General features: G+C 54.0%; 1 protein-coding gene across 1 annotated transcript in view; it reads right to left on the reverse strand.

Moving 5' to 3' along the window:
- Window positions 1–16,738, reverse strand: part of TBX5 (T-box transcription factor 5) — a 38,542-nt gene extending 21,804 nt beyond the window's left edge. The window contains exons 1-6 of the mRNA XM_054594443.1: window positions 16,558–16,738; window positions 14,885–14,979; window positions 12,681–12,800; window positions 11,775–11,922; window positions 8,054–8,206; window positions 925–1,016 (exon numbers count right to left, since the gene is read on the reverse strand). Of these exons, the coding sequence (XP_054450418.1) occupies window positions 925–1,016; window positions 8,054–8,206; window positions 11,775–11,922; window positions 12,681–12,800; window positions 14,885–14,979; window positions 16,558–16,704 (755 nt within the window). The 5' untranslated portion in view covers window positions 16,705–16,738. The remainder of the gene's footprint in view (window positions 1–924; window positions 1,017–8,053; window positions 8,207–11,774; window positions 11,923–12,680; window positions 12,801–14,884; window positions 14,980–16,557) is intronic.
- Window positions 16,739–27,264: the final 10,526 nt, after the last annotated feature.

Genomic DNA, 27,264 nt, shown 5'->3' on the forward strand with positions numbered 1-27,264 from the left:
TATTTCTAAACCTGATGTTAAAACCACAGAGCTGTACCCTGTCTCTCTCTTTCGCAGGTCTCTTGTCTTCCTTTGAACGAGCATGTCTGTCCATCTGCCTGACTCTCCCTTTCTGTGTCTTCCAGAAAGGATAAAGAAAAGCTTCCTAAGTGACCTCATTTTATTTTGAAACATGAAACCCACCCAAAGGGGAAGGGGAAAAAAAAAACAACTTTCTTGGTCAAAGGGATCAAGATGTATTTCTAATTCTCTTGCCATATGGTAACTTATTTTGGAAGCATATCAAGAGGTAGAGTGTTTGACAAAATTGGCAATGCTTGTACAATCCCTTGAAATCAGACCAAATTCCCACTATAGACATTTGCTACAGCCCCTTCCATTCATCATATCAGCAACTGTGACCACAGGATATGTAAAAATATGGAGCAATTTTTATCACCATCTCTCAATCCCCCGGTGCCCTGGGCACCACGTGGTGGCAAGTTTTGTCTGTATTTCACCCTCAGAAATCAAGTCATTAAGTTCCCTTTACATTTACCAAGAGCTGTTCCATTACCAGACCAAAAAATCACTCATCAGCAGTGACCTTATGGGAAGAAAGAGAGAGGACTTCGCTAGAAGGGAGACACAGCAAAGGAAGAGGGGACAAGCGTAGCTTCTGTCCCCTGGGCAGATGGGGATGTCACATTCTCTTGTACCTCCCACACCCACTCTCCTGAGACACACTCTCCAGCTTGCCTGATAGAGGAAGCCACAGGGGAGCACGATCAGAAAGCAAGACTCTCGAGGAGGCTCGTTCTCCTCTTTCTTGTTTGCTCCCAGGGCCCCGGTTCTCTGTACCTGGTTGGCTGGGGGAGGGCGGACTCACCTGGGCTATTTGGGGAGTACGGGGCGACAGGGAAGCCCAGGAATCCACTTTCTTACCTTTGCATTCTTGACATTCTGTGCAGTTCCATGTCATCGCTGCCCCGGAATCCTTTGGCAAAGGGATTGTTCTCTATCTTCAGCTGGGTGATCTGAAGAAAGGAGAGATTTGGTTACACAATCTCGGGACATGAGCTGAACACTGCTGTGGGAACGCAGCCTTTGGCAACCCGAAATAGAGGGCAAATTAAGACAGCGCTGTCAACGGACTCATCACTTGATTCAGGCGGAAGCTTTGAAAAATGTCCTAGATCAGACTGCTTTGGAACCGAGAAAAAACCTGGATTCGATTTGCCCATTAATTAAAGTCATACTCTGCATCATTCTAGCTGATTTGTTACTGTTGTTGATTTTAATTGTAGCATTTTGCATTTCAAACACCAACTAGTCCTCAACAGTGGGTCCCGCTTCCCCTCTGGAAAGTTGTGCCTGTGGGCATATGGCGTCACGCTCCCTACGGCGTCAGGGTCTCCATCTGGGAGGGCCTGACTATCGCTTTCCAAGTCCTAATGCCTCGTTTCGTGTTCAGGCCACAGTTTCACAGAGAGGCTTTGCTAGCTCAGGTGGAAAATGGTTTCTAATTAAAGAAATACCAACAGGGAGAAGTATGACATAGAGAATGACTATCGAACAGCTCCCAAAACTCTTTAATTTTTTCTTGGATATTTTTGTCGCCATGTACAAAATTTAGTAATAGAACAGGGCCTTTGGTTCAAGGCCCAGAACTTTCATGGAAACCATTAACATATATTCTATTAGCGTAAGGGAACAGTAACAGATACAGGTGAGAGAGTACTTCTATATAGCATTGCTAGAATTATGTCTTAAAAGCTGCGTGCAAATTAAATTTGTATGTATCAAATCACTCTATAGACTCCACGGCAGCATCCATCAAGGTTCAGCGATTCAAGGTTCACCTTCACCATCATTGTCATATCTAAATAGCACCTGTACGCTGGTCTGTTTAACCTTTTTACTTAAGTCTCATCACTTTTTACTTAAATTTATTTCATACAAAATATCACATCACTTCTCTCTCTGTCAAACCAGAATCACTTGCTATTCAATACAAAGAAAACAACGATACCAAATTCTCTCTCCTGGTACCACAGAGAGCTCAAAACCCCAGGCCTGCTTTCTCTTTGTTGCAAGGGGCTATCAGACACTTTTAGAATAGAGCTTAACACACCGGGTACCAACTAAACTGAGCCTGTCTCCCTGAGAGTTGAATAGAAAGATAATCAAGAAAGAACAACTTTCTGGGATTCTATCATATTCAAGTAACCCCGATCCACTCCAATCACCTCCCCCAGCAGTACGGTTACAGACCTTCAGAAACGCTGTACTAGGGCCAATTAATGAAGCTGCCCTATAGTTTGTCCATTTGGGGGCAGGCCTTCTGGTATGTTCTGTTTTCTAACAGAGATCGCTTATTAAGGTCTTCTAACTCCAACACTCTATATAAAGTGTAAAGTTACTATAGACACATACGCGTCTGTGTATTCATGATTAAAAATATATATACATTTAACATTTAAAAAACATGTTATATGATTCTGATCATATGATATTTTGGAAAAGACAAAACTAGGCTCACCAGGATTGGGGGGGAGGGGACGAACGGGTGGAACACAGGGGATGTTTAGGGCAGTAAAACTACTCTGTATGACACTGGAATGGTGGATACATGTCATTAAACCTTTGTCCAAACCCACAGGATGGACACCACCAAGAGTAAGGCCTCACGTAAACTGGACTTGGGGTGATAATGATGTGCCAGTGTCGGTTCGTTGACCGCAACAAGCGTCCCACTCCCGTGGGGATGTTGATAGAGGGAGAGGCTACTGGGGGCAGTGCAGGGGGTATGTAGCAAATCCGTACGCCTTCCACTCAACTTCCCTGGGAACCTAAAACTGCTCTAAAAAAATATCTATTAAAATTTTTTTCTTCTACGGGGTGGGGCAAAAGTAGGTTTACAGTTGTATGGCATAATGATATGATAATGAATAAATCATAATACAAGTAGAAACCCTGTGCTTTGTGTACTCATCACTAGAAACTACTTTCACCCCACCCTGTGTGTGTGGGTATTTATGTGTATACACATTCCCTCCTCCCTCGTTTTTTAAAATATTGTACCCATTCCTGCAGCTTTCTGATTTTGACTTGACTCTTCAGAATGAGTAGAAAAGTCTACAAAATCCCCTTTAAAAATGGTCTTTAAAACGGGCTCTCCTGAGTCCAGTTCTATGGTGAGTATAAAAGCCCCTCACCTAACGGGGCTTTCTTTCCCATTCAAGTTTTGTCACATAAAATGCGACCTGCTTGATGATCAATCGCTTTTTTACAAAAGGGAGGGATTCTCAGAAAGTGAAGTACAACTTAGATCACTGACGACTGAATTAGAAAACGGGACCGTGCCCTGCCCCATGCCCGTCCCCCAGAGCCCCTGAGCCGACCCTGGGGGTCCTGCAAATAAATGGGGATGTGGTAGCAGGTCTGAATGAACGCTCAGCCCACGACGTCACTCTCCCACCAAGAGCTCAGGACAAAAACATTACCCGAAGAAGAAAAGAAAAGGGTGGACTTTGACACTTGATCAGACGAAAGTTCAAACCCATTTCTTGCGCCTCAGTTTACTTCTACGTAATTACTGCACTTATCACCATAGCTTCCAAAAATACGATTGCATAGGATAATCATGCTTTTCTATAGAGACACTCCGGGGTATTGATCTGACCGTATGTCTTGCTTTGCAAACTGAGTATAGATGCCGACAGGGCGTAAGAATTACCCTTGAGAAATGTGAACGTGCCAGCTTAGCTGTATGTGAAAGTGTCCGTCTTATTTCATAATAAAAATGACTTCTTTATTTTGGTCCATGCAACAACCCTGTCCTTGAACTTCCCTTCTGACACGCTGCGTGTCAGCTCACTCCCTCACGGACACACAAACACACAGATACACTGTTACACTGGAGTTCTACCAAAAGGCTCCCCTGAAACTGACTTCCACTCGTCCTACAAATGGACTCCCTCCGCAGCGAGCATAAAACCGGATATCCGGGGGAGGGCTGGGGTGGGTTGGGGTGGAGTGGGGAAAAATACAAATATAAATGCCAGCTCCAACCAGTGAGACAGAGGTTGTAAAAATTAATGAGAATAATTGTTGTGAATTCTTGCTTTTGAAAAAAAAAAGAAAAAACCCTCATGAGAGCCAAAAATCTTAATTATGTCTCTCTATTAGGGGTTCATTTCCTGGTCCCAACCAGAAAGCTCATACCTCATAAATACAGGCTCCTTACACAATGATTTAAGCAGAAGGAAAATGCCTTTTAATGGCAGAGTAAGTTAATATCGGGGGATAGACATGCCCGCATACATAGCCATTGTTGCAAGCGCAGGGAAATGAAATGCCCACGTGACCTTTTTTTAACACCTAAATATTTCTAGGGATCGCTCCCGGAGCTGCTGACAACTCCAGTGAAAACCTCACAAAAACGTGTTTCACAGAGTGAACGTCGCTGGGGAAGATTCGAGTTTTTAAATATCTTTTTCAAGCTGTCGGCCATCTGGGGAAATAACTCCCAAATCCAGCCTGGGATCGCAGCAGCTGGGCTGAGGAAATGCGTCCTGTCATTAGCAGCCTGTGGCACACCAGCGAGTGACTGCAGTCTTAGCCGGGAACTCTGCCACACACCTGCCTCCCCCTGGTGCCTGCACCCGCACGGAGATCATTGGCATCACTGAGTCCCTTTGACCCCCAAACCGGTGGCTCCCATTCTCCCAAGTTGTCCTGGTGATCTAACCACGTGGACCGCTTTTCTTTCCCTGCTTGCTCCTCCAAAGCAACGCCGGGCGAACTGTCCTGAAACTGAGGACATGATCGGTGAACAAACTGAGTCCCAGAGACTAACCTTTTGTGGTTTTGCGACCAGAGGAATAAGAACTTATTGCAAATCTGTCTTTCAGATTCTAAAATAGGGTGGGAAAGAGTTTCCCAGAGCCCGCGTTTTGGATGGAGTCGCCTTGTTCATAAATTGATCGGTTACGGAGTCAGTCAATGGAATTGACACTGACACTGTGCTCGTCCCGAGCCAGGGTCTGCACGATGCCCGTCCACAGATTATCTGGCGGAATCCTCACAACAGTAGTAACAGAGAAGTCCTTTGCTACCCCCATTTCACAGATGGGGGAAGCTGCCTTAAGTCACTTGACCAAAGTCAAACGGATAGGAAGCCCAGCGGTCAGCGTGCGGAGTCCCGCCTTAGCTCTGCGCTCAGGCGGCTTTCCCCCATGAAGTCAGGGGTCTCAACACCAGGTCCAGGTGGGACGATAAAGTAACAAGACAGAGTAAATCCCACTCTGGCTGGCCTGCTGATTTAAGTCACACGTCATATATCCGTGCGGGGAAAGTGTGCAGCGGCCCTGGACTTAAACTGGAGAACTGCGCTGCCTGAGACTTCCTCCTGATAAAGCAACTAGGCGCCTCGTGTGCTCACCCCTGGGAAGGGGGGGCAACATCGTGGGGGGACAGCGATGGAAAGCTGTCTCCCACGAAACCCCTCTTCCAGATGCCAGGCTGGCTAAAAAGACCTGTCGGTACAGCTCAACTGGGTTCCCTGGACCAGCCAGGAAAGAAAAAAGTGGTTCTTGGGTGCAGCCATCAAATACATGAATGCCCAAATGCGAATCTGGAGATGCCCGTTTTTAGACCCAGGAGCCGTAGGAGACACGTGACCTCCTAGGCTCTGCTCAGGACTCACGCACGTGCCCTACGGGGCAAGCACTCCTTTGTGCGGGAGATCACTAAATATATCCACAGGGGAAGACATTTTTTTTGAAGTAGAAATTTGGTAGACTGAAATTGACATCATGTTAGTAACCAATGTTAGTCCAATAAATTTAATTTTTAAAAATGAGAGAAAATGGGAACGTGGAAGGTGCTGGGTACCGTCACAAGGGGTTGTGGTTTCCCGGGTACACACACGTGTCGAACTAATCAAATTGTGCATTTCCAATACTGCAGCTTATTGTAGGACAATTCTGCCTCAATAAAGATGTAAACGGAGCGAGCAAGAGAGAGAGAGAGACTCCCCCCGCCTCCCAGCACACAGAGCTGAAGGGTTTCCCCCAAAGGATCTGACCATCCACGGGTTTCTTTAGCAGGCTACTGTCATGTGTCCGCCGCTTCCTGTCCTTTCTGTATGGACCTGGGCTTTCTTGGGGGAAAAAAGGAATCAACATATTTTTGGACCCTCTGTCAGGGTGGGGAGCCTCTAAATATGTGTGTGTACATGTGTGTGTGTATGAAAAGGAGCATCCTTGTTGCTATTTTTCCATTTTCCATCCTGTGACTCACACCAGAGAGTGAAACATGGGTTTCCAGCAGCGATAGGAGAAACAGGTTTCTAGCAGCCAGACTCAAATCAGCCCGAAATGGTTTTACAACTTTCAGGACATTTAGTCTTAATGTTTTTGCTCTTGTCAGTTCAGCGAATGGGGAGAGCTCAGAAAAATCCTCTTTCCCCTTTAAAAACTAATTACATTTAGGGGGAGAACAAGTTTTCTTCTGGAAAGAAGCTCTTTCAAGACCTGGGTTCCCAGACAGGCCTTGTGGCCTAGTAGGGACCATCCATCACAGCTCGGCCCGGCCGCTGACAATCTGAATTTGGAGATGACCCCACAGCATTTTGTAACTCCCCTGGCTTCACCGAGGTTGGCGGGGAGGGGGGCTTATCTGGCACCCAGTCTGTACTGGAATGAGCTTCCCTGGGTAACTGGAGACTGCAGGGTGCTCTCGTCCAGCACGGCCCCTCCTGCCTGGCCCCACAGCCCCTGTAACTCCCTTATCTTGCAGGTGGTGATAGGAGCTGTGGAGGGGGAGGGGCGTCACCATTCCCACATCCATCTCCTTAAGTTGTCCACGTGACCTGCCCTCACTGATCCCATATGGAACCCCCTACTTTCCTCTATAACAGCCCTCTAACCCCAAATCGCTGCTTCATCCTCTTAACAGTCTACAACCCCTCAGTGGCTGAGGCCCCTTCTCAGCGCCTGTATCTTGCCTTTTCAGATTCCAGATCTTTACATTACAAGCCTTAGAAATCATTCAATCCCGCCCCACCCCCAATACAATGGATCCACGTGCCCTGAGGTTTCTAAAGAACGGACGTGAACCATAACAAGTCCAGACAAGCCCCTTCCTCCTGAGGAAGAACAGATGATGCTCCGCTAACCTGTGGTTATGGGGCACCCTCTTCCAATCGCATTGTCCAGCTTTGCAATGCCCAGATCAGAGGCTGGATTTCCAACAGGGTGGGGTCTGACATTGACACAATCAGCCTGGCACCGTCCCACCTCTGCCCCAAACGGCAGCCGCCTCCTCCCAGACAATGCGTTGACCGCGTGCATGAGCACCCCCCACCGCCGCCACCACGCTGTGGTTTGGCAGGATCCTATCTAAGTCCTGGGAGCGGTGGGCTAGGCTGCTGGTGGCCGACCTTGCTTAATTTTGTTTTTGTTTTTGTTTTAATAACGCAAACGTAGCTTTAGCATGTGGTCTGGGGGCAGGCGTGGGGGGGGCGCAGTGGAGGAGGTCAGAAGTTGCTGAAACCAATTATAGACGCATCTGGAAAATCCAAGCCCAAGGTTTCCGGCAACTTTGCCACCTGCCCTGATTGGAGTTGAAATGCATCCAAAACGCAGAAAGGAGGAGAGGAGACAACCCCACAGAAAAGTGGCCCCAGGAAGCGTAGCCACAGGCTCCCACGCAAGTGCATGGAGTCGCGCCATGAAATGACCTTTCTTCTCACGGATCATTTCTTGAGTGGAGTGGGATGCCTCCTTGTTGTATTTGAGTGTGTGGACATTTACGGTTTGGAAAGTTTGTTTCTAACTGGGGGAGGGGGGTGTGCCCATGAGTGGAGGGTAGGGGTCTGCCAAACTCGTGAACACAGCACAAAAGCACAAAAAAGCTACAAGCCTTAGGCTGCAGCCTCTTGGGGTAGGCGCTGATGCCCGCTGTGCAGACTGAGCCGCCCTAAGCTTCAAGCGACAGCAGGAGACCTCTTCAGAGCTATGCAAATGAGCGGGCAGCCCCGCACCCTGGTCCTAGGTACTGGACTTACCTTGTGATTCTGGTAGGAAGTCACCGCGATAAAGGCCGTCTCAGGAAAGACGTGGGTGCAGAAAGCAGTATTTTTTGAGCCAAATCCATTATTTTCGTCCGCTTTCACGATGTGTAATCTGGGCTGGTATTTGTGCATGGAATTTAGAATAATCTAAAAATAATACAGAAAATGAGATTGTTAAGAAAAATGAAAATCCTTTTGTTTCCAGATAAAACCTCACTCTCCGCCCCCAAAATTAGCCTCCTCATATAGGCTCTCGAAAAAATAGTCCGATTTTTTTTCCCTCCTGTTTTGAAAAGGGTCCAGTGATTTCATTAAAAAGAAACATTTCAAAAATGACAATTTCCAACCGAAAAAGCCAGGGTAATATTCCAGGAATCTACCCAAAGCACACACGGCAGTAAATCAGAATTCTTAATAAAGTTTGCTTAATAAATTAACTCCCTACGTAGGGCACTTTCTGCCCCTAACGGGAGCAAGGCGAGTCTGGAGCAAGAAAGTGGCGCCCTGGGAAGTCTGGGTGACAATTTTTGGAATTAAAGGGGAGAAACAAACAAACAAACAAACAATCAAACATACAAATACCACCCCCTCCAAAAAAAAAAAAAAAACAACACACAACCAACCTCTGAGAGATGCAAAAGAAGAGACCAAGTGTTTGCAGAACTGGAATAAATATCACAGGCTTGGACCTTTGTTTGGAGATTGTGCGGTGTGAGAGTCAATGAGAAAAGAAGATAATAAGGGGGGGGGCGCCCTAAGGATGGTGAGACCATGGGAAAAGCGCCCGCCCCCAACCCTCGCCATCAAACAAGGGCGTGGATGCCCTGAGGTTGTCTTTCTCCAACTTTATCAACATTTCAGGATCCACAGCTTGGAATTATCCCCAGGCTTGGCCCCAGACAGAACTGTTGTATCCCCTTTCTTGGGAACATTCTCTGTCTCCTGCCTCTCTACCTTCCCCGTGTTTGGGGTGCTCTCAGGGACGAGCGTGGTCTGAGTGCCATAGCTGCGCCGCTATTACAGCCACCAGGATCAACATTAGAGGGGAGCCGCCAGGTGTATTCATAGAGGATGAGCATCCTCACTCCTAAACTGGGGGTGTTGTCCTGGGGCCGCCCGGGTTTGCATGCTCCCCGGGCCTGTAAGCGCCAGCATTTATCACACCGTTCTGATCTGTACCCACCGAAGGGGCGAATCGCCGCGTTTAAGGGGCTGACAATCTGGCCTGCGTTTTCCCTCCGACCGCAGGCTGGAGTGGCGGAGGCTGTCTGGATGTCTATTTGCATTGATGACCCTGGGGCAGGGTTCTTGGGCCAACCCTAGCGACCGGCCTGGAGGAGGGGGAGGGCGCCGGGACTCCGGATCCCGGCCTTGCGGCTCTAATCTCCGGCCTACGCAGCGCAGCCGCCTGCCCGGCCGATAGCGACGCCGGCCCGGCGGCGTGGCGACAGAGAGACTCAGCGGGGCCCCGCGGGCCGCCGCAGCCCCCGGGCCGGCGCGGCCATCGTCCCGGCTTAGCCAAATTGCTTTGACGGCCGGGGACAGTGTGGAGACATCAGCGAGGGCGATCTAATGGCTCCTAACTTCATTAGGGCGGCTCGGGACCCCAAGCCTGGAGTTCGGCGGGGCACCGTGTGGCAGCTGCGGGGGCGGGGGCCGCTCAGAGCACGCGCTCGCTCTCCCCGCTGCGCTAAGAACCTGAAACGCGCAAGGGCGCCCGATCTCGGGGGCGGGCTTGTGCACCTTCCCGGGCGTCCACCCCGGCAAGACCCCAAAGGCGCACCCAGAGCCCCAGAGGGAAAGCTAGGAGCCCAACCGGAGCCGGAGGCCAGTCCCGCTTCCTGCCACCAAGATCCCAAGCAGGGCCCCGCCATAGGATCCCAGCCTCCAGAAGGACGCCCGCCAGCCGGAAGATGGATGTGGGACCTTCACAAAATAGTCCGTCTCTCCCCAGCGCTTAACCTCAATGATCGGTTCAGTACCCGCAGGTACGACGCCCACTCAAGCCCGAGGGATCATTTCTGTTCTGGGTGCACCAGGGCGCTGCAGACAAATACGCTGCTTTAGACGGAAAGGAAACCTGCATTTTTTTTTGGGGGGGGGGAGAACCGCACCGCCCCCGCACCCTTTGGGGCGCTCCTGACCACGCAGAAAGGGAACCGGCCTTCTCCCTGCCCCAGTCACCAGTGGGGCAGTCTCCCCACCAGCCACGTGGAGAAAGCGGCTTTCTCCGTGGATGGGCCTGCAGTCCCCTTCCCACTAGAGACCCCTGCCCCTAAGGCCCCACAGGAGCAGATTTCTCATCGGCACCTTCACAAACCGACCTCCCTCCCAGTCAAATCCATTAGCACCCAGTCCCCTCCTGTCCCCAAATTAGGGACCATGTTTCTGTCCATTTTCTCTAAAGAGAACCTAGCAGGATAGGGAGCACTTTTGGGATTAGAGACCCAGCCTCAAGTCCTGCTCCCAAACACCAGCTGTTTGACCTTGGGCAAGCCCCCTCCCGTCCCCTGGACGCTCAGTGGCCAAGGCTGCGTGTTTCCGGGCTCCGGGCCCCCTGCCCAGGCTGCTGTGAGGGTCAGGGTGGCGTCGCCAACCTGCGGGTTCCCAACACTGAGTTCAGAGACCACGGTCTGTCCTGGTGACGAATTCTTTCCACCCAAGGGTTTTAGGGACACTCTTCTAAAAATCAGTGTTTTGTTCTTCATTTGTTTTTCTTTGGGGAAGAGAGGGTGACGCCCTCTGGAACATTTGCTAAAAGCTACACATCTCTTGGAGGGTGGAGGCTGCCCACTCCATATCCTGTATGTAGCTTCAGAGGCCTTGCCGGGCCCCTCTCTCTGGGGGCCCGTGGGACTCCAGGTTGAGGACCCCGGTCTGGGTTTGCCTGCTCTGGGCTTTGCTGGGGGAGGAGAAAGACGGGAGTTGGGAAAAACAGGTCTGCCCAAGAGTATGAAGCTAAAAGCAGCAGGGTCCCAGAGTTCGCCTCTAGTGGGTTGGCATGCCCACCTGTAAAAGAGAGGTCAGGGGGCCTGGGGTCTGCCTGACAGCTGAAACACCCCAATCCTAAAGCAGGTTTTGGAAGGGGGCGGGGAAGGTGTGTGGGCTCCCACCGTGGTCCGGCCCGTGAGCTGTCTGTGCTGGGTGCCCACTGGGTGTGACCGTGGGTTTTTTTTTTTTCCTGCAGGACTGAAACACAGTCCTCCACCCCTGATCACAGATGGGACTGGGGCACAGACCCAGTTCCCAGCCCCCTGGTCCACCCGGGACAATGCAGCTTCGGTCATACCATGATCCTGCCCCTCAGCAAAGGCAGGGGCTGGCGGCGGGACACAGTGTGAGCCCCAGGTCGGGAGAACTAGGGCCCCATCTCCATCCACCCAGGAGAAACAGACCAGAGCATGGGACAGCCGACCATGGGGAAGACGGCAAAGGGGCAAACCTCTCGGTGGGAGAGAGGCGGGAACGGGGAGGAAGGAGAGAACCCCGAAAGCTGAATTAGAAGGCGAGAGAAAGAAAGGCAGGCCAGATCCAGAAAGAAGGGGGAGAAAAAGGCCGAGGGGGTGAAATAAATGAAGTGAGGAAAGGAGAAGGGTGGGTTCCAGAAGCCAAGGAGAGGAGCTCAGCGAGAAGGAGGGAGAGGGGGAGAGAGAGAAAAAGAGAGAGAGAGGGAGACCGACCTGAGGATCCAGGCTGGGCGGCTCCAGGTACTTACATGCCCAAACGGGTCCAGGTGGTTGTTGGTGAGCTTGAGCTTCTGGAAAGAGACGAGCTGCCGCATCCAATGCGCCCCGGTGGCCGGCGAGTCCGGGTGCACGTACAGGCGGCCCGGCATGGCCGGCTCCGCTTTGCCCGTCACGGACCTAGACCAAGGAGAGGCGGAACACCCAGCCTCAGCGCCCCACAGTGCTGTCGGTTCACATGCCCGGCCTGGGCTGCTGAATGTGAGAATGCTCTGGAATGGCCTGACCCTCAGGTCTCGCTTGCCCGGTGCTGGTATCAGACAAGCGTCCTGCCCAGCTCCTGTCCCCCCCCACCCCCCAGCACCAGGGGCGCCCGCGGGGCCTTGCAGCCTCTCGCTGCCCACAGGCAGCGGGTCCCGGGAGCCTGGGCGTGCAAAAAAGCTTTGGAAAACTCGTCAAGGCTTTCAAAGGGGGCTTCCTCTTCAAGCCTCTGTAGCCTTGGCAGCTGCAGGGGCGATCTACTGAAGGAACAGGCCTCTCCTCTCCACTCTTGCCTGTTTTACTCAAATACCACGGGCCGATTTTGCAATTTCATAAAAAGGCATGTTCAAAGCGGGTAACTCATAAAAAGTAACTGTAAATGGTTTTATACCCCCAAATACCTCCAGTGCTTGGTAACAATACCCTTTTGAAAAACTCGACAACCCACGGGTGCGGCAGGAGACACAGGCCTTTTACTTCCTCGGAGCCTCAGTTTATTCGTCTCTAAAATGGGAGCTAACGGCTGCTCTCTCCCCCTTTTGGGACGAGGTCTAGCGGATGCAATGGGATGGGCAGTAGAAGCCTCCAGCTGCACGGGAGGAACTCAAAAAGCTGTGGAGTAGGTCCGTGGTGCGGGGGCGGGGGGTGCCCGCCCCAGCTAACACTCTGATGCCTACCATTTATTATCTGCAAACTTGTATCTGTGGTCGTCTGCGGGGACGATGTCCATGAGGAGAATGTACTTCGTTTTGGGATTAAGGCCCGTCACCTTCACTTTGTAACTGGGGAACATCCGCCTAGGAGAGGTGCGGGAGGGACGGAGGGAGGGAGGGAGAGGGAGAATTAAAGTTAATATTCTGAAGAGCACATCCACACACTCTATCGAAGAAGCCATTCCTTTAGAAGTGTGAAAGACAAAAGTGGCCCCCACTCCGCTCTGGCCAAGATCCATCCCGGGTTTCCCTTGAAGTTATGGGGAGGAGAAAGGCGAAGAAACAAGTCTATCCAGGAGGAAAATAGAAACCAGGAGGCAGGGCTTCTGGAGAACTGGTTTTCAAGTCGGCCTGCGCGGGACCCCCATTTCAACTCTTGCTTAATGCTCTTTCCAGAGCCAGACGCCTACTTTTTAAATTGGGGACAGGAGGAGACTCCTTAGGTAAAAAGCTGGCCTCCCCTTCTGCCCAGCCAGCTGCTTCGGCCGCTGTGGGCAGCGCTGCCATGTCACGTGCATGCCAAGGTGTGTGTGCCCCTAGGGACTGAGCACATGTGGGTGCCCACAGAGGTCCTGTCCTGGCTTCAGTCCTCCGCCCCCAGGGGAGAGCTCCGCCGGTGACCTTAGCGCGACTCTCTTGCAGGAATATATTCCTAGATGCCCCACAACTTCTCCAAGGCACCCTTCCTTGGAGAGTCTACACTCTCTGGCCCTCGGCAAAGAAATTTCACACGCAACCAGATTTGGTTTCCGAAAGGGTCGGGGTCTGAACGAGAATGGAGGATCGGGCCGTTGGGAAACCAGCGCCCCGGGACTGCGCGCACCCTGCCCGCTCCCTCTCCGCGCACCCCCAAATTCCCTTTCTGCCTCAAAAAGAGTGCGCCCTGAAAAGCAAGCCTATGCAAAGCTGGCCCGGGGTGGAACGACTAGTTGCTGGATCCTGGCTGGCTCCGGGCTGGCGGGAAGCGCTGAGCGGAGGCCTCTCTCCTCGAGCCTTGGAGTTGAAGCCTCAGTGTTTATCGGCCCGAGTGAGCGCGCCCAGAGGCGGAGGCTCGGTACGCCGCGCAGGCCTTTTATAGTTAAATCCTCTCGGCTCAGGCCCGCGGAAAGGAGGCCCGGCCGCGGCTTTCCTTCCCCGGCGGAACGGGAAGAAACCCTCAGTTCTTTGGCATAAACAGAACGCGCCTCCTAGCTCACCCAGGCCGAGCGGGGGAGCAGACATTGTTTAATTTCAAATAATAATAAATGTCACTGTTGTCAGTTTATTGCGGGAGGCTTCGGGCTGGAGAGCCGGGGGCGTCTGGCGAGGCGGCTCTGCCCTCCCCCTTCACACACTCGGTGGCTCGGGCCTAGCGGCCTCTCGGGCTTCGTGCGCCCGCTCTGGGTCAACGCGGGGCTTTCTGCAGCCCCGGGACGCAGAGGACCAGGCCGGTACAGGGAGCGACGTGGCCAGGGTGTCTCCGGGCCTGGGCTACCAGCGAGCGCTCTCAGACACCGAGATACAGAGCTGCCCGACTCTCCCGCCCCCTCCCCCCGAAGTCTAGCTTTTCTAGCTAAAACGCAGCGAACTTTGAAAAGGAACTGCAGGGTGAGTGTCTTGGCGAAACTGCCGTGTTTATCGGTGTCTGTATATAGAGCCCGGACGAGCCCCGGTTCAGTTTCAAAGGCTTCGCCTGCTTTCTATAAACAATGAAAGAGGTAGCGAATACAGGCGACGATTCAGACTTGGGCAATCGGGTGGAACTCTGGAACCATTCCAAGGTCAGGCAGGGTGGGAAGGAGGCCGGGGGCGAGGGATCAAGCCTGAAGCCGGTCTCCTCTCGGAGTCCTCCCTGCACCTCTCGGTTTTCCCCGGTCTCTCTCCCCCTCCCCTCTCTCTTTCTCTGCTTCCTAATCCCTCCACGGAGCACAGCCTCCCAAGCTCTAGAGTCTCCTTATATAAGAGGGGGAAGCAATGCCCAGCTGAGGGAAATGCCTCTTTCTGCAGTTGACCCTTCCAGGTACTTATGTCCCCCACCCTGACAGAAGTCCCGGAAGGCGCTCTCAGGCCCTCTTTAACCAGAGGCTGGTCAGACAAAATACCGTCTCATCCATCTCCCGCTCCCCTCTCCCCTCTCTCCGTCGGTCCCACCGTTTCTCCAGTCCCCTCCGCAGAGGCAGCTGGCTCACCTTCCGGCCTTGGTTATGATCATCTCCGTGCCCACTTCGTGGAATTTCAGCCACAGCTCCCTTTCATGGAGAAACACCTTGATCCCTTCCATGCCCTAGAGAAAGAGGGAAGTCACACAGACACGCCCAGGGAACGGGGGCCTTTGCTCTCCAAGCTCCCCCGAAACACAGAGACTTCTCCTCTCCTCCTTCCCTCTGGAGCCAGGGGGCTCAGAGGCTGCAAACTGCCGGGCCCCACTGCTGAGCCCTCTGGGCCCGGACCGTGGGGCAGCCCCTGCCCAGGAATCCCCTTATATGCTCTGTCGGGGGGAGGTTCTCTTTCTAATGTCGCCTACACAAGACTAGAGAAAAAAAACCAACCATTAGGGTGCTCCAGAATGTCCAATGGGGCGAGGAGGCTGAGAAAAAAAATGAGACCAGTTTCAGTCCTTGGCTTTAGCCAAGATGCAGCTAAAGAAATAAATCCTCAGCCTCAAAAACCCACTCAGAATATTCTTGTGGAGACTCAGAGAGCCACACGCACACATACAAATGTGCAAATACGGTAGACGTGCGTGTTTCTTCTCACCATGGCAACACAAATATAGACCTAGGTGCGATTTTAAATTTAAAAAATATTTATGCAGTATAATGGGTTCCCGCAGTCCAAACAAAAATGCATTCTCAAACGTCTCTATCAATAAGCCTTCCAGGCTCTCCTCATATCCAGCTTCCTTCGCTCAAGCTGTTTTAACTATGAGCACAGCCTACGCCATTTAACATTTCCGCCTTCAACTAGGAGTTAGTTATTTTACAAAAGTGATGCAAAAAGTTATATACAAAGTCTTCGTTTTGCAATATTCCATATTCCAAAATTCCAGTGGATTTGCCTTTCTGTAAAAAGAAAAAAATCTAAGTTTCCGAGACTGCGTGCCCACTGCTCTCTCTGCTTCTCTACAAATAGAGAGATTTTCCTGAGACCCGTGAAGGGCAAAGTAGAGAGGGGACAAACTAGCCAGAAAGGGCATTCAAATCCCCAAGAAGGGTTTTAGCTGTGTCCACATATCTCTTCTGGTTGTCACCCGGCTCCGCGCCATCTGACAGCTTATTGAAACTCATCAAGGTCTTCCAGGACCGCCTTGCGCCCGGTGCCTCGGGCCCAGCTTCCAACCTGGCGAGCCCGCGGCTCCCTGCGCCCTCTCCGCACGGCCCTGCGCGCCAGCCGGCCAGGGCCGGCGCATGACAAATGGTGCGCCGCGCGGGCGCGGGCGCCGGCACGGAGGAGGCGGGCGGAGGCGAAGGCTACGCAAGATCTGAAGAGGGGTCAAGCCATCGCTCACGTCGGCCTGAACCGGCCGCTGACCCGGCCCTTAATGAGGCGCGCGGGGCCCAGTCTACACCTAGGGCATCAGGAAAGGAAGGATCTGGGTTCTCGTTGGCTGGCCTCAAATAGCCGGATAATTGAGGCTTCTCTAACAACTTATATGTATTTTTAAAATCCTCCTGCCATAAAGATAATCGTCCAAATAAAGGGGATTAGGATATACTGGCATTTGGGGAGGCAGGGCAGAGGAAGGTCTCATCGAGTGGGGGTAAAAAGAAAAGAGAACAGCCGCAGTTGTCAACCCGTCCCTCCTCCCCTGCAAGAGGGACTTTGGTCCCTGCAGAGGGTCCCTAGGCGAGGGACTTCTTACCTGCTGGGTGAAGGCGGCCTGCGGGGGCGACGGGGACTTGCTGGGGGCCCCTAGCGCGCTCTCTGGTTTTGAGTCGCAGGGTAGATCCTTTGAGTCAGGTTCCAGGGGTGTGTGCGCTAGGCCAAAGCCCTCGTCTGCGTCGGCCATGGTGTGCCCGGGGCCCTGTGACCGCGCGGGGTCCTGTACTGCAGACAGGAAGCAGAGAGGGAGAGGGAGAGAGAGGGAGAGAGAAAGAGAGAGAGGGGGAGAGAGAGAGAGAGAGAGAGAGGAGAAAGTTGGAAGCCTAGTTAAAGTGACAAAAAGGAGCAGTAGGGGCCCCACTTTCCAGCTACCAGCACCTCTGTTCCCAGCTGAAGGAAGCTGAAGAAGGTCCCTTTATTATGATCATTACTATTACTTTATGATCACGCACAACCTCTTGCGAAAGACCCGCGTCAGACCCGGAGGAGGCGAGGCCCCGCATCTCCCCTGCGCAGGCTCCCCGCGATAAGCCAGCTGCCCGTCAAATTTGTCTGGACTTCTGGAAGAGCCAATAAAGATAAGGCCTGGGTATTTTTGGAAGCCATTGGGTACGAACCAAAAACAAAACAAAAACCTAGTGTCCTTTTGAGAAAGTTTTTCCCTTTGTCGAATTACAGGAGGTCATCAGAGCTCTGTTTATGAAAACTCGCAAGCAGAATAATGTTGTGCAGCCGGCGAAATGTCTGAAATAACCCGCCTCTTGCAAAACCAAAAGCTTAAAAGGAGCAAGGCTTGCAGACCGAGAGACCTGTCCGAAAGAGAATTCATGTTCATCTTTTATCAGTTGCAGGCCTTAAAATTGAAAGTCCTTTAACATTAAGGGTCCTCCCCTTTCCCCCGACCTTAATTAACATTAAAAAGAAAAAGGAGCCAAAGAAGACAGCGAGGCAGGAAAGCGCCGCTCAGCAGTTCGCAGGGAGATGCGCTCTCGGTGCCTGTGGCCCACGCTCTGCCGCCGCCCGGGGCGCGCGTTCTCCGGCTTTCTCTGCTCTCCAGCCCGGGTCAGGAATTTTTGTCTAGCAGCCAGGCCTCGGGGAGCTTCTCCGAGCTTCAGCTGGGCCTGGCTCGCTGGAAATGCAGGCCCAAGCTCGGCATTCGTGAGGACAAAAAGGGGCCCAGCGAAATCCTGGGCTTCGGGCGTGGAATCAGCTGCCTAGGTCCCACACCGTGCACAGGGCTGTCAGGCATAGGAGGCTGGAACACACAAAATAGCAGCTGTGGAGCTGTTCAACCCCTTAGGAGTCTGCCTCTTGTTCTGATCTCCTTCCAATCTCCTGTACGTTCCCTAGTAGGGATTTCCTTTCTCGAACCCCAGAAAGACAGAAAGAGGCACAAGGGATGGCTCCCCTAAATCTCAGCAGCCTCTCCAGCAAAAAGCCAGAGCCCACCCTGGCCTGCAGTGGCCGGAGACCCAGAAATGGTGCCGACAACAGCTGCTGAGGCCCAACTCCCAAGAGCTTCCCTCACCACGCCCTTGGGGTTTTCGGGAGGCGGTGATGGGAGCCGCGCAGTCGGCTCACAACAAAAGATATCAGGGCGGCGTCCCCCACGTGCGCTCCCGTGCACTGCTGGCCGCGCGGGGATAATCCCACCCCTCGACCTCGCCAGGGTCCCGGGGAGCTAGAGGCTGGCGAAGGAGAACGAGATGCGGTTTGACAGAACCAGGCCGCGCGTACTGGAAGCCACGCCGCTCCCCCGGCCGCAGCCGCCTGCTCCGCTCCACGCGCCCAGAGCTCCGGGCCGCGCGAAATCTCTGCGAGCCAGGCTCTGCAGAATCCAAGGCGAAGCTGCGGTACCGCCAGGCGCGCCGCCCAGAGCCCGCTCGGCCGGGGGGCTCCCTCCCGAGCCTCCCGGGCCATCTGCGGGCAAGGTTACCTCGCTCGGTGAAGCCGGTGCATTCACCACATCCCTTGTGCTCCTAGCACGGAAGCCGGCGGCGAGGCGGGGGCGCCGGCATGGTGGCTCCGGCTTTATGCGGGCGACTGCGTGCCCGGACTAGCGGCTACGGCTGCCTACAAAGAGCACCCACCGCTGGAGCCTCAGCAGCCACGGCCCACCTCCAACACACACCTCCTCCGCTCTGCGCTGTTCTCTCCCTAAAGACTTCCAAGTTGTCAGGCACCAGAAGGGCTCCAAAAAATGCAAAACAGCAGCCTTGGGGAACACCCTCAATAGGGAAAGCTCAGTGCCCTGCTCCTCCCTGGAACCCCCAGGGAGGGAACGTTGGGAGACCAGAGGAAGCCGTGGGAATGGTCCAAGTCCTCTCTGAGTGCCGCTTTCAGGGTTAAAGTTCCGGAATCCGAGGTAAGATTTCTCTCTCTCTCTCTCTCTCTCTTTCGCTCTCGCTCTCTTGCGCGCGCGCTCTCTCTCTCTCTCCTCTCAGAAATACAAGCCGACTCAGCTGAGCTCAGTGACGTTGGGCTGCCTAGATGCTTACAAAGTACTAGAATTGCCTATCCAACTAGCTCCCACTGCACGCTGCCTCTCCCTCTCCCTCTCTCTCTCTCTCTCTCTCTTCCTCCCTCCCTTCCTCCCTCCCTATCCCTTCCCACTCCCTCCCCCAACCACATTTTCCATTAGATTTCCCGAACACTCACATCACAACACGACTCTCAAACTCAGACCTCGAGATCACCCCCTCCTCTCCACCCCCTTCCCAGAGTCCATCCATCTTTGCTGCTCTGAGTGCGGCTCGGTGGCTGCAAAAAATCCTGCACAAATCATCGCAAACCAGTCGGCTTCTGCCCGGGAAGTAATCTCGGTGACGCGGGCTGTGCAGAGAACGAGTCTGAACGCACGACGCGTGCACACACACGCCGCGCGCCTCCTCTGCAGCCTTGCCCGCGCTCTGTCTCCGACGCTGACCTCCAGAGGGAGAGCTGCATGACCCCGCCTGGCCCAGCCAGCCGCCGCTAGCCGCCCTGACATCTCTCCCCCTCCCCACTCATCACCCAGACTCTCAGTGACTCCGGGGTGAAGGCAGGGTGAAGGTGCGTTGGGATGGGGGCCGAGATCAAAGATGCCGAGAAATCGCCATTGGCCCCCGCCCTCCAGGGCCACAGACCTCCCTGGCTGGATGTGTATACAGGCAATGCCCAGTTTTATTAAAATAATCAAACAGTCATTGGGGGCTGGCCGGGGTTTTCATCTCCCTTCGGCTCGCCTCCCTGCCCCCCCCCCCAATGTATTATTTTGAGGGTCGAGTTGAAGAGGTCAATAGAAGCGTAAACACAGTCAGTAGGTCTTAGCCTGAACAGGCACAGATCTGAGCACCAAGTGCTTGGGATAAATGTCAGGGTTCCCGTTCTCATCTCCTGTACCCCCTCGCCCTGTTCTTTTTGGGGGGGGGGCTCGCATTCGAGGCTTGGACCTGCAGGCCAGGGTCTGGGTGGAGGGATGAAGGAAGAGGGACGGACGTCCTGGAGCTCGGCGGCCGCAGGGTAACCAGCTCTGGCCGCTGGGACAAAATTGTGAGGCAGGCCTGGCACATCACCGCGGAATTCCAAAGTGAATTGTCCGCCCTAAAAGTGGGGCAGCCTCGGAGCACACCGACCCGGCGTCCGCCGCAGCTCTCACTCCACCTTCCAGGTTTGTTTGCAAACAGCCTTTCCCAGAGGCCGTTTATTTATTTGTGAAAACACCCTCACCCTTCCAAAATGTCAGCGCAGAGGACTTGGGGCTTGCTAAGGAGGCGACCCCCGGGGCCAGAGACGGAAAACAAACATGGCTTCACGATGAGGCGGGATGCCTGCATCTCTGGCAAAAGGAAAGGGAAATCCAGAAAGACCTCTCCAATCCCTGTAAATTCTCAGAGATTTGCGGATAAAATAAATTCCCATAAATAACCTGCAGGCCCCTCTCGAGAGGGAAAATCTGAACTCCCCCAAGCCGTTGCCTGGCCAGATTCGCTTAAGTTCGTGGAGCACAGATGGTGCGGGCCACCAAGGAAAACTGGGATTTTGAAACCTCCAAGGGGAATGTATTCGTGCCAGGGGACACCCAAAGGCAAAATGCGAGAGGGTGCGTTCTCATTCCGCCGGCCCGCGAGAGGTGGCAAGCGGGCGAGGGGGATTCAGCGGGGCGAGTTGGGGCGGGAAGCTAGGGGGCCGGAGGCAGGCGAAGACTTGAGAGAAACCTATTCCCCCTCCTCCCTCGAGTTCTGCAGAGCGACACTCACCTCCAAAAATCCCACCTCTTCTATCCAGCGCAGAAGCCAGGAGTGACGCCTCGCTGGGGTGGGGGGGCTCAGGTGAAGAGTTTGGAAAAGACCCCCAAAAGAGACCCCTTTTAGGACAAACCTTCTTCCAGCGTCTGTCAAGAGTAGCATGTACCTCCCAGCTCGAAGTTGGTTTGTGGTCTTCGACAAATTAAATATTACTGTTTATTACCAGGCATACCCCAATAAAATAAAGAGGCAACCAGGCGATACCGGCTATCTCACCAGCCGCTGCACCTATAGGACTTGGAGACGTCACGAGTCACGCAACCGGTCCGCGCGCTGTCACGCTCGACTGGGGGGCAGTGGCGGGAGGTTAATTTCTCTCCGTCTTCGCCTATCAGTCCCCGGGGTCTGCGCAGCCACAAGTCCGGGACGCCTCGGCCACGGGAATAAATAAAGAAATAAACAAACCCAGCGCCCTCTGGGGAAATGGGGGTGGCGAACTTCAGACACAAATTGAGCCAAGATCGATTTTCTTAGGGAGGGGGAGGAGGGCCTTTGCGCGAAGGGAGGTGGGAGCCCACCTCAGCCCACGATTGGAAAGCAATCAGGTTGTTCCAGTGGGAGCGAGGTCTCTTGCAGGCGGCAAGAGAGTCCTCTTATTATTTAAAAATTATTTTTTTTCCGACGAGGAGCTGTGGGCAAGTGAATGTTGCGGCGCCTCTGTAGCTGGTCATGTTGGGGACGCGGTAACTCAGTGTCCCCTTGCAGACCTGCACAGAAGTAATTACTGGGTTATCGTGGAGGGGAAATGACACAGAGACGTTGGGAGGAAGAAAGAGAGTCGGCTCTAGGGTTTATTGCTGAGAAAAAGTCCGTTCTGCGAATGGCCCTTCAGCTAACTCCGGGGGTGCAATGCGGCCGGGCGGGGGGCGGGGTGCCAGTGGGTGGTGGAGTGGGGATGGCGAGGGGCGATTTTTGCAGAGAAAAATTATAGCGCCAGGGCCTGCAGAGAAACGAAGAGCTCTATTTTGTTTTGTAATAACGTTTATTGTGATTTCTGTTCTCACCGATGAGCATAACTTCTACGCAGCCCCGTGAAGGATGCGCGCGAGCTTTTGCGCGCAGCTGGAAACGCGCTAGGGTCAGCTGGGAATCGTGTGCTGCGTAGACGCCCACGGCGGCGCGGAGAAGAGAGCTAGGCCTGCCCAGCACAGAGCGAGCGAGCAAGCGATGGGCTTTCTGGAAGGGTAAGTTCTCCACCAAGGGGCCCCTAGAGAGCCGGACTTCAGAATCTGGACTTGCCCCCAGCTTCCGTATTTGAGCCCGGCTTTCGCGCGACCCCAGTACGCAGGGCTTTCCAAAGCCTGGCGTGGCTCCGGGCCTGGTTCTTCAGGGGCTGGAGCGGCGGCAAAAAGTGCAGCAACGCGGTCGACTGAGCCTCCCCGGGAGCGAAGGTCAGGCCCGCGGGGAGAGCACGCAGTCAGTTTCAGCGCTAGACGCGGGCGCCCAGGCCAGCCGGGCCTCACACCCCTCTGCTTCCAGCAAGGCAGGACCCGTGTCCCCACTCTGGGCCAGGCCGCAGTGGCTTCCGTGAGCTTCGCTTTCGTTTCCCAAGTTATTCATCATTATCTTTTCTTCAACCCCAGGCCCGTGGGTGCAGAGTTTGCTCCCAAATGCCAAGAGCGCAACCCGAAGTAACTTTGCCCAAAGTCTGGGGATGGGTTGCCGTTTGACCTCTGGGCCGAGGCGGGCTGGAAACCGAGGCCTCGGCCCCGCTGGGGCTGCAAGGGGAAGTCGAAACCCTGAGCGGGGCAAGTTCCTTTCCGTTTGACTCCCTTCTCCCAAATCCCCGTGCCGGCCCCCAAACCGGCCGGGCGACTCACAAAGGATTCCGCAGGCTCAGCTTTCCAGGCCGGCTTTCCCACACGCTCTGGAGGCCGCACCGGGGAGAGGAAAAATAAAGACTTCAACTGGATTTGAGAATCTCCGTTCTTTTCCCCACTCATCGGGCAGTAAACCGGACACGGAGGTTGCACGGCGCACGGTCCCTTCTCCCTTTTGAAGGACTGATGTTTTCCCTGACCCGCTCCCCGCTCGGTTCGCTCTCAAAATCTATTTTTCTCATTTTGCCAAATGTCTGCCGATTTTAATACTGCAACAAATAGGAGAACGGGGGTTTCCACTTAAAAAGTCAAAAACAAAAACAAAAGCGAGGATTGACCACTGTTGATCTTTTTCTTTTTTTCTTTACTCCTGCCTGGTTTTTAAGAAAGTCACCATCTTTCTCTCTTAAAAGAGAACTCGCTTAAGAATACACTGCTTTCTGTTACTCTCCCGATGTGTCCCACCTGACTTGGGTCTCCATGGAAGGGGAAGAAAAGTAGGAAGAAGTGCGGATGGGGCTGGGGAAATTAATAAGAATTATAACAACAATAGAAAGGATGACAAAACGAAACTTTGACCACCTCATTTTTCGAAAGAGAGGGTCAGGCGAAGGGTGGGCATTTCCCTGGTTTCTCAGGGGGTCGCTTCCCCCGCTGCCTGGTTCAATCTGCCTCTATTATATTTTTTTCCAGGACTGCAGTCTCTAATGTCCCCATGTTTCATTCGATTCCCGGCTTCCCCCTTCTGACCGGATGTATTTGGGAAGAATACCGGCTGTTGAAGTTATTTTAATATCCACTATTCTCCAATATTTCCACCAAGTATTATTGCTCCTTATTTCAGTTATCATTATTCATGTTGGTGTTGTCTCCCGTGCTTTAGAAGTATTCCTCCCTGCTCCCCTACGTTTGGTGGATGAGCTTTTTATCCCCCGTCACAGTTGTGAAATGAGAAATAGAAACGGAACATGGTTTTGGAGGCCCAGCGCAGAGAGGAATGCTGGGGATTTGCAAGCTCCAGAAGGTGGTAACAAGCCACGCTTGGGATGCAAAGGAGCACTTTTCTTGCCCCCTCCACTGTGGAGGTCCCCAGGGAAGGAGAAGGGTGACGGTCTGGAGCCAAGAGAACCTGGAACTGCCACCTTCTGTCCTGCGGGCTGTGCTGCGGCTGAGATCTCCAGCCATATCTGCCACCCAGAACCTGTAGAAAGGCCCCTGGGTGTAGTCACCATGTCTGCTTGATCAGCATATCCCGTAGCCTCAGAAGATGGGGGGGAAATATACTGAATTCCAGGGCTGTGACCCGGTAAGATAGAGACTCAGGCTAATACCTCCAGGTCTGGGAGGTAGGGGGGTGCCTGTCTGGAGACCCCCTCCCTCAGCTGGAGGGTGCAGTGGAAACTTGGGAGCCCGTAGCTCTCGGGGCTCTGGAAAGACAAATTTTCTTTGGCAAAGGGAACGGTGTCGCGCTGTCGACACAGCAGACTATTTTTCTTGTTCCCTCATAAGGAGGGGGTGGGGGGGAGAAAAGAGAGCAAGAAAGAGAGGGAAATTAAATCCACACGTGTTAAGCTTGCTCAAAGGGCCGGATTCAAAACCAGAGATGAAACTAGGGCTCCAGTTCTGGCTGCTCGCGGGCCTCTTTCCAGCCAGCCCCAGCCTCCCTGGGCAAGGCATCCCCACCGGAGAGAATTCGATCTGATGTTTCATAAAGCGCTGGAGGGAAGGGGGTTAGGGGCAATGGTTCCTCTCTGTCTGCACCGCAGAGTCAGAACTCAGAGCAGCAAAGAAAACAAAGGAGGTAGGCATGGCGAGACCCATTACCCCCTGTAAGAAAGCTCAGCGCTCGCTACCTCTCAGTGAACCCAAGGATCCAGGTAACACTCCCGGCTGGAAGGAGCCAAGACCAGTCCTGCTGGAAATTCACAAAATCTGACCAGGCTTTTCGGACTTGGGCCTCTCTGGGTCAAGAGCACCTAAAAAGCTGTTTTATTGACGCTGAAATAGCCAGCAGAGTCTGCGTGGCTAACGCCAGCTTCCCTGACCCCCTCTCTTTGCCTTGCCTGGAGCGAAGGCCACAGGCCCCAGCGGCGGCGAAGCCCTGCGCGAGCAGGGAAGGGGGGCGGAAGGAGGCGGCCAACCCTCCTGGAGCTGCGAGTGAAAACTCTAGTAATGACGTTAAGGAGGTGAAGGGAGGTGGGTGGGGGTGCCTGTGAGGAGGGCGGCCAAACCCCAAACTGGAGGGATCCGTCACCAAAACGATTGCTTGGTCGAGACCTCTAATTTTTCTTCCCTTTCAGCCCGGGGCCGCGAGCACCGCATCGGGTCTCCTCTGGCCTCCCCGGGTGCTTGGGTTTCCGGCCTTTGGGGGCAACCACGACAGAAGGGTCCGGAAGCGGGGACGCGAGACACCTCGCTCCCCGGCCACACCACAGTCACACCCGGAAAACACTGGGGTGCGACTGACAGAGGTTAGTGGTGGAAAAGCTCCTGGCGATTGTTTCCGCCAGCGCCCTGGGTTTCCTGGTCACCATGGCAACCCCGGAGTTCCCGTCGAACAACAACGGGGCGCCCGGGGGACGACCGCGCGCACGTTTGCAGCGCGCCCAGAGGCCTGCAAGGCGCTTCCGCCCGCGGCTCTCGGCTTTCCGGAGCCCCTGGAGTGGGTTCGACAGGGCAGGGATCAGAAAACTCGTCGTTTTTTCAACGGAGGAGAAAATCAAGACTTAGGACAATCTCTGACGGGGAGGCTCGGGCCGTGAGCAAAAGCCCCCACTTTGAGCTCAGAGCGATGGTCTCAGAGGCCCGCGCGCAGGCGGCTGGCGGGCTCCTTCCATCGAAGCCGAACGTCGAACGTCTCAGCGGGGGCCCTGGGGCTGCAGGAGCCCCCGCGGGATCTCGTCACGCCTGCTGCCCACTCCCATCCGCACCCAGGGCTCCGCGCCTCTCTCCAAGCAGCCCTGTCCGAGCTCGCCTGCAATAACTTCTCCTAAAGGGCAGGCGAGAAGTCGGGAACTCAGCTGGTGGCATTTGTATCTGCAAGGTCTAGTTGAGGGGAAGAATGAAGTATCCTCCTTTTCCTTTTAGAGTCAACACTTGCGGTGGTGGATGCAATATAAATAACATTCAATTAACATTTTGGGGTTGCGCTTCTCTCTTCTTGCACCTACAGGGGGGAAATGCCCCTTTCTTTCGGGGCTGGACAGTGGACAACACAGGCCGGCTTTCCTGTTTGCACTTTGGAGGCCGTGAGCTCTGAGAAAGAACCAGGACGCTGACCAGCTCAGACAGACCCTCTGGGCAGTGACTGGCGGAGCCAGAGGAGAGAGGGGCTGAGAAAGAAGGGGTCCGGGCCTGGATGCCCCCTGAGGCCTTTGGCCATGGGAAGGGAGGGACTATTCTTTTGGGGTCCTACCCCCTGTTTCACTCTGCCGTGGACCCCATTCGCCTCCCGGCTGGTCAGGAAAGACAAAACTTAGCTTCTCCTCTTCTACTTCCCATGGGCCATTGAAAGTCCCCTCAAAGCTCTGGGCTGGCCTGTCGTGCGCCCACCCGCTCCTTTCCAGTCCAAGACAGCCCACAGATGTTCCCTTGGCCTCGCTTAAGACCCCTGTCTCCTGTCCTCCCCCGGGTTTTGCATTAATATTCTCAGAACAGACCTGTCTGTCTACGCGGCCACTAAGAGAGAAAGGTGGGCATTGGGAGCTCACAAACCTGTTGGCATTTGAGGCGCAATAACAGTGAACATTCACGGCAGGCCAGGAGCCATTGTAATGTGGCTTCACTTACTCAGGTAGCTCCCAAATAATTAGGCTCAGAGAGGGGGAGGATTTGACCACGTCACACAGCCTCTGCTGGAATTTCACCTGGCTTCTCACCATTCTCCAGGCTTTGTGTCTTCAGGTAGAGGCTGTAAGCGAACCCCAGCCGTTCCCCAGTGGAGTGCGCAGGTGGCTTGTTGGGTCACGCTGCTAAGGCCAACCCCGGGAGGTGCGGGGCAGCAATCAGATGGATGTAGCTGCCGGCCTGCTGGACCCTGGCGTTTCTTTCCCAGACCCTTGGTTCTCAGCGTGGAGGGAGCATGACAGGCACAGCCCTTTTGTCTTTGCATCACTCAAGACTTCACTCAAGACTAATGCACTTCCTGGGGCCGGTGGAGTCCCACTGCTTCAAGGTCCCAGGGACGGGACTCAGGAAGGTCCCAGAGCTCAGGATCCGCACCAGGTGCTGGTCCAAGGAACCTCAGTCATGCCCCTCTTGTTGTCTTCTAGACTCTTCTTCCTGCGGCTTGTTTGTCACGACAGCCCGGCTCCAGGCTCAGCACTGGCTGCCGCAAGTCCGAGAAGGGAAGGTGGGGGGCTCTGAGACCCAAATGCCAGGAGCAGCGCCCCAAAGGGAGGGGCCAGCAGTCCCCACTCTGAGACTTCCCCTCTTCGGTTTCCATCTTCTAGGGTTGGGTTCTTCCTGCCCTCATGCAGAAATGCGCTCCCTCTGAGGCTGCCCATCTCCAGGGTCCCCAGGACTCCCCATCCTTTTCCCCGCCCCCGCCCCCCACCCCAGACGGAAGCTGGCGAGGACACCAGACTCCTCTTGGGGGACTTTCTCCCAGACCTCTCACTCCTGCTCCTCACCAACAACAGC

Source organism: Pteronotus mesoamericanus, unplaced genomic scaffold (assembly GCF_021234165.1).
Source record: "Pteronotus mesoamericanus isolate MK-2021 breed Mesoamerican mustached bat unplaced genomic scaffold, CSHL_Meso_final scaffold_507, whole genome shotgun sequence".
Lineage (NCBI taxonomy): Eukaryota > Metazoa > Chordata > Mammalia > Chiroptera > Mormoopidae > Pteronotus > Pteronotus mesoamericanus.